The 7,351-nt window shown below is 39.1% G+C and overlaps 1 protein-coding gene across 1 annotated transcript; it reads right to left on the bottom strand.

The window, feature by feature from the left end:
* Nucleotides 1–289: 289 nt before the first annotated feature.
* Nucleotides 290–1,282, bottom strand: foxb2 (forkhead box B2). Its single transcript, XM_077222957.1, has one exon. It carries the CDS (start codon nt 1,280–1,282, stop codon nt 335–337), a length of 948 nt encoding a protein of 315 aa, XP_077079072.1. The 3' UTR covers nt 290–334.
* Between the last annotated feature and the right edge of the window lie 6,069 nt (nt 1,283–7,351).

Genomic DNA, 7,351 nt, shown 5'->3' with positions numbered 1-7,351 from the left:
TATAAGGCTTCATTTTTACATGTTTAAAAAATGTACATCAGATACATGTTTTTCCTTATACCAGTTTATACAGTCCTTTGTACAGTACACAGTTTTTAAAAGAAGTTTAACACATACCTCATCATTCAACAAAGCAGAAAAGCGCAGAGCCGAATATGACAACCTGCATTCTGCATAACATAAACTATAGCCTGAAATACACAGCCATAAAAGCTTATTTAACACTTTTTTAAAAGGACAGTGCAGATCTTCTGGTAAAGACTTGGCATCTCAAATCAGTCCACAGCCTTCCCCAAAAGCATGCTCTACGTACCCACTGGTCCTTTTTTTTGGCTCAGGACTGCAGGAGAGCATGATGGAGAGACCCGCTTTTTTCCTCAACAAGAGTAGTTGCGTCTCTCTCCATCAGTGATGCGCTTCTCGGGCACAGCTGCGTTACTCCAGGCGTCATGCCAGTCAAGGACGTGACCGTGCCCAGGGTTGGCGTGGGTTTGATGGGCACTGGTACGGCGGGCATGCTCTGGGTTCCCGGGTGGTGATGATACAGCCCCTTCACCGCCACACTGAACGGTGGGTAGTCTGACGACACCGGCTCGGACAGCATTCCAACGTGCGGCCACACGGAGTTGACCATGCCGCCCACGGGCACGGGATAGCCAAGGTGATGCATGACCGACGCAATGGGCAAACCACTGGCCATCACTCCTTTATAGTCTCTGCCAATAAGGCTCTCGATGGCGAACGGGTGCTTGAAGCCGCCACTCTGCCCGCCGCCAAGCGTGTAGCTCTGGAAGTGAGAGAGGCGGCCCATGGTGCCCAGGTACTCCGGATGTCCCACGCCCAGCTTGCTTGAATGGTGGTGGGATTGATGCAAGGGGTGCTGGGAATGGTGAGAGTGGTAGGAGTGCAGCACGGGGCCACTCTTGCAAGCCGAATGCTCCACACGCAGGAGCTTGAAACGCTTGCGGCGGCGGAGGAAGCTGCCGTTCTCGAACATGTCTCCACAGTCTGGATGCAAGGCCCAGAAGCTGCCCTTGCCCGGTTGGTCGGGGCGCCGGGGGATCTTGATGAAGCAGTCGTTGAAGGAAAGGTTGTGCCGGAGTGAGTTCTGCCAGCGCTGAGTGTTCTCACGGTAATACGGGAAACGGTCCATGATGAATTTGTAGATGTCGCTGAGGGGGAGCATCTTCTCCGAGGAGCTCTGGATGGCCATGGCAGTCAGTGAGATGTACGAGTACGGAGGCTTCTGGTCACTGTAGGAGTTTTTGCCTGGCCGAGGCATGGCTTTTTAAAAAATGATGTGCAATAACACTCAGAAGCAAGCCAGCATATCGTCCATTTCAATTAAAAAGAAAATCATTCAACGTGCTATTGCTTTGATTTATTTCATCTGTTTGTTTTGAATGTTTATATCTGCTTTATAAAACGATAGTCATGGAAACAGCTTAAAAGTCAAAATCCACAGGATAAAGGCAAAGTCAAAGTATGTAAAAGAAAACGGGACCGTTTTGAAAGTTACCTCTCTAAATGTTACTCCTCACGCGCGCGCGACACCTGCGTCCTCTCAGAGCGCGAGAAGTTCTCCCGGAGGATGCGCGCACTCGGCTTTGACTCGCAGTAGATCCGCGACGCTTTTGTAAGAATGGCAGAGGTCCAGACCCCCCGCTAGTTGCGTTTTTATTATGATGACACTGACTTTAGGACGAATAAGGGGTAAATAGGGGGAGGGTCTGACTTCATATGCGTTTAGTCCTATTCATCTGTACCAATCAGAGGCAAGAGCAGCGCGCGCACTAATGAGTCTGATAATGATAACACACACTGCAAGACTAATGATGTGAATGTGAAATATCCATATAGGCTACTGTTTATGGAGAGTTATTAGAATTGTTTTAAACGTCTCGAAGTCTACCCAATCTAACTTTTTGGAAGTTGACTTAAACAAGAATAGCCTTTCATATTTAACGTGTGTTGTTCGCTGACAATGCAATGTCAAACTCAATGTACAATGTCAATGTACAATTCACCTTAAAATATTGAGCTAATTTTAACGTACAAAAAACAAGTAAAAAAAGTACAAATATGTGTAAAGTACAAATATTATGAACAAAGTGACATTCTATTTCCTGTGAAAACCACATTATTTATATTATTAAAAAAATCTATTCTTCTTTTTTTCAGTTATAGTGTTTTAATTTGCATTTAACACTGTTTGGTTACTGTACATCATTATATTTAATGTATATGAACCCTGATGGGGATTTGTGTTTTTGTGAGTAACACTGTGCTCTGTCTCATTACAACACAGTTGCTGAAGAGATGGTGATAAACTTCCATTAAACCACCTGTGTTATTACAGTAGTATTATGAAATGTCACAAAAATTCCAGCTAATATTTTTTTCTGTTATAGATGAGACAAAAAGGTACAATGAGGGTTTCTCATTATTATTTGTTCTAAAGATGTTTTAACATAAAAATGAACCAGGCAATATAGAGAAGAATATGCTAATTTAGAAAAAAAACATTTACATTTTTCTTCACACACTTTCTCCAGCATATCTTACGATTGCTCAAACTTCAGTTTGTTAAGTTTAATCTATTTAAATTCGGTCATAGTCTAATATTAATTGTAAGTTGAAATAACATAATTCTTATCATATTCATAATATTAATATACAGATGAGTATAGCTTCAGAAAGAGATGAGCATTTTTGGTCATGTTAGTTTGCAACCGACACAGTTCTGTAAAACTAACTCTTGATTGCTTTACATATTTATTTACAATTTTATAAATGTGTTTAGTAGTTTTGGCCTTGTCTCACTCCCGAAGCAACAAATAAACGGTGTTAAAAATAAAACGTAAAATATTTGTCATAACATAATTCGACCAGGATCAATCACTATTGTTCCAGTACTGTGCTTTGTGGAGAGAAATAGCAGAGAGAGAAAGGGAAAACAACAAAACAACCAAATAGGATAGGAAAATATATTTTGTTAAAATCTATCCATAATTTTGCTTCCCTGAATATATCCATTATAAACTGCATAATATGTAACCTTGTCATAACTTGACACCAGCATAAAAACGTTGCTAACATAATTATATACTATTTAGCTCCTTTCTCTTGAGTAATTTCAGGTAAAACATTTATGACAAATCGTTCACAACAGCTGAAAGCGCACGCGTTTGCACGCACCAAACGCACGTCAGTTTTTCACCAAGCTGAGCGGAGTCAGAATCAACCTGTCAAGCTGTTTGTTCTTGCTCGTATTTCACAAGGATAAACACTTCCCCACAACCCCCGAGAACAGGTACTCCGGTAAACAGAATAACAAAAGCTCCGGCGCTCTTGTGCGGCCAGGTGTCACGGCGCGGTCCCACCAGGCGCCTTCTTACTCGGGTTCCCGGCGGGTCGCGAATACATTACATTAATTAAGCCTTCAGTGATTTACCTTCCTGGGAGAGATGTCCAACAATATAATTAAAGGCGTAGTGGTTATATTAGCGATGAATATTCAAAACCGTGTCAATTAATTAGCCAACAGATCTTTCTCATTTTGTTCCTGAAGAGCTCCGGTGTTTCTCTAGTTTAAAGGGTCACCGGCGAACGAGGCGCATGCATATTTCACACCCGGTGCCATTATCCCCCAGGCTTAATGTCTTTTGAAATGCAACTTTAGCTCCGGACCGCTGACGAATAACGTGTGTTTATACGCGCCTTTGACACGCGAATCATGCGGAGCGCTTGGCACCGGAAGGCCCCTGCGCGAGGCTGCAGCGGGAGCGCGCGTGTTCCTCCTCACCGTGTTGTTTAGATCAATATTAAACCTGCTCCCACAAAGCGCGGTGTTAAGTAGGCAACACGCTGATATGCATAAGAAATTAATTAAACGGGTTTTCCTGCATTCAACTCCTGGACAAATAACAACTTGTAAAGTGCACCTTCTGGGCATATTGAACATATGCTGGAATTAGCCTTAATTGACTAATTACATAAATTACTCATTAATTTTACAGCACATCAATTATAAAAGATATATCAATTAATTTTGCATAAATTAAGGACTGAACGTGGCAAAAACGGAGACGGGGAGATGAGCGCGCGAGGAGGGGGTCGGCTCTGGGCAGTGAGGCGAGGGTGGGGGGTCGAGGGGGTGTTTCGTCTGTTTGTTCCAAGATGCCAATAATTATTTTTTTCTGCTTTGGGCGAGAGATTCTGACTCTCGTCGTACAATAGGAAATTGAGAAACCCGCAATCACTGTAGTAATAATAATAATGTTAAAGACCCCTTACTAAGTGAGCATACTATAGTGTTGCCGCAAGGACGAAGCATTTAAATCAATTAGAGTGGTCCTATTGGGAAATGAGACTTTGGCACCAGCAAGAGGACTTCATGGCCACCAAATGATTTATTGATGCCGATTAACATTTGATCGCCTTAAGTGTGACGAGGAAGTCCTCCCATAAGTTAAGGTGATCTGTTTAATGTCTTCATTTTAAGATGGTGCTTCATGTCAAAGTTGATAGATTCTAGATCAATTGCATCAGGGCATATGCCGAGTTCTCAAAGTAAAAGTTATATGTGAAATGCTATAAGAGATATTTCAAGTATCAACCCTAAAGCAACGTTTTAATATGCTTTATCTGTCCATAAACTCACAATATCTTCAAGATGCCGCACTTGAAGCAGATTTAGATAATTGTCCTTCTTTTCCATTGCCTCTAGTCTATATATTTATAACAGACAAACTCATTCATCTTCCTACCTGCAGATCAGGCCGACATACACAATTGAGTATAAAACCCATTCACATACTTAATATGGAATATACATTTTGGTTTTCTGTATTTGTATTTCTTTTCCCTCTTTCGCTCGCTTCTCTCTCACTCACACATACACATTAAAACTATCTATCTCTCTCCCCTGGTGAGAGCTTAGTGAATCGTGCAGTTGGCAGAGTCTGTCTCCCCCGCCACACACACACACACACACGCACACACACACACACAGGGGCCCACAGTCAGTGGCCCTTGCCTACCACAACCCTTTCCTTACAGTCATTCCTTACCTTTAGCAATCCATTCCTTACCTTCCACAATTCATTAACTATGCTTATTTCGTACCTGCATCAATATAATCCTGCTATTTTCATACCGCTGTAATTCATTCCCAACAGACCTTCAAAAATCTATTTGATTCTTTATAAGCTAAACACAGAGTAGTGAAACTTTGGCGTCCGGTAAAATCTGTCACACCTTTCTTCAGCTCAAAATGTCTTTGGAAGGATTTGCACCAAAAATGTGTTGGTTGTTATATGTATAAGTTGTATGTGATGTATTGAATCAAACCTTGATAAAAAGAAAAAAACTAAAACATATTATTTTTAATAATGATTGTAATAATATATTAATAGGTAACACTTTATTTTAGTGTCCTTGTTACATATGTTACATGTACTTACAGTAGTAATAGTAATAACAGTAAATTATGCATAATTACATGCAACTAACCCTCAACCAAATCCTAATCTTACCCTAACCCTATAAGTGCATGTTGTTAATTATTATTACTCAATATTAAATGTATTATTACATTGTAACAATGACACCTTAATATAAAGTGCATTTTATATTAAGGTGTCATTGTTACAATCTAATTATACATTTAATATTGAGTAATAATAATTAACAACATGCACTTATAGGGTTAGGGTAAACTATTCATATAAATTATATTATATTAATACCAATATTTGAAGGTATAGCAGATAAAATAAAAAATGAATATTATTTTATTAATAATAATAATATAATTTGATATATAGTATATTATACTATGGTTTAGTATAGTATATTATAATATAAATGAATATAAGTAATAATATTAATATTAAATTAAATTATCAAATAAAATGATATACTATACCATAATATAATAATTATAAAAATGATATATTATTGAAGCTATAGCGGAGCATCAAAGAGCAACATGATATTACAATACAATAAATGATATTACAATACAACAAAAAATAATATTATTATTTTTAATATTATTTTTTGTTGTGTTGTAATTTAATTTATTGTCTTACAATACAACACATTTAAAAAAAAATACTATTATTTAAAGCTAGTGGAACTTCATTTAGTGACATAGGGAATGTGATAAGCTGCAAGGCTTATTATTTTGTGTTATTATTTAAGATAAAAAACTTTATTGTGTTGTTTTATAGGTTGTATGTAATGTAGTGAATCAAAACCCTTGATAAAAATAATAATAATAATGCATTATTTAATATTATATTAGGTTACACTTTATCTGGTGTTGTGTTACAGTGTAATTATACATTTATGTACTAATTAATAATAGTTAACAATGTACTTACTATAGGGTTAGGAGTAGGGTGTGGTTAAAGTTAGTTGCATGTGATTATGCACAATTTATAGTAATTATTAGCCATTACATGTAATGTGTAGCAAGGACATTAAATATCTAAGACAGCAACACAGTGCCAGATCTGGCCCACATCTGGTAGGCTACACACCTGTAGGCCGGATCTGGGCTGACACTATGTTGTTGTCTGGGATAATATAATCAAAATTAATATCAGTAGTATAGTATTCAAAGCTAGTGGAGCTTCAATAGGCGACATATGGTTATTGTTTGAGATAAAAAAAATATTTGTAGAGGCTATATTTTATATGAATTTTATTCAATTCATGGATGGAAAGTGTTGCATTAGCAGGTTGTGAGAAACAAACGAGAGCTTATGAGAGCTTTAATTTCAGTGACCACCGCTAGCTCAGCAGCTTATCATACATGTTAAATAAGACTTGGGTAAACACAAGAAAACAGAGACAACTTAACACAATCTCCCCCCAGCCTCATGACCACGAGCACCACAACTAAATTAACAATGTGTTTAACAACGCGAAAGATAGACATCCTTCTTAATGCGTTAAAGAACTTCATGTGGAAACAGAACTGTGCGATAACGACCATTTGTCGGGGCTGCGAGGGCCTCAGAGTTCAAGAGAGACGGTAAGCGAAAGCCCGCTTCCTATCCGAGGGGTGTCGAGCACGGCCCCGCTATGCTTGTGGGTGGCGGGCGAGAGACATCGTCTCTCTCCAGCGACGATGTTCTCGCTCACCCCTCTTCCGCTGCCATACACAGCTCTCCCCCTCCAACTCCTAATGTCCCCCGTAACACTCACTGTTCTGATTTTCATAAAGTCGTTCTTCTCCCCTTGCTGCCCAGTGTGTGATACCGGGATATGTGTAAAATAAATGATGTATATAGCTGTAGGGGGAAGCCTTCCTCCCCCAGAACTACCTTAGCGTCCAGGG

This window comes from Siphateles boraxobius, unplaced genomic scaffold (genome assembly GCF_051911475.1).
Source record: "Siphateles boraxobius isolate OS27281-9 unplaced genomic scaffold, OSU_SipBor_1 9, whole genome shotgun sequence".
In the NCBI taxonomy this organism is placed as follows: Eukaryota; Metazoa; Chordata; class Actinopteri; order Cypriniformes; family Leuciscidae; genus Siphateles; species Siphateles boraxobius.
This window is presented reverse-complemented; position numbering and strand designations above follow the sequence as displayed.

Coding starts and splice junctions, on each gene's coding strand:
- foxb2 (XM_077222957.1), bottom strand. CDS start 1,282: ATGCCTCGGCCAGGCAAAAACTCCTACAGTGACCAGAAGCCTCCGTAC.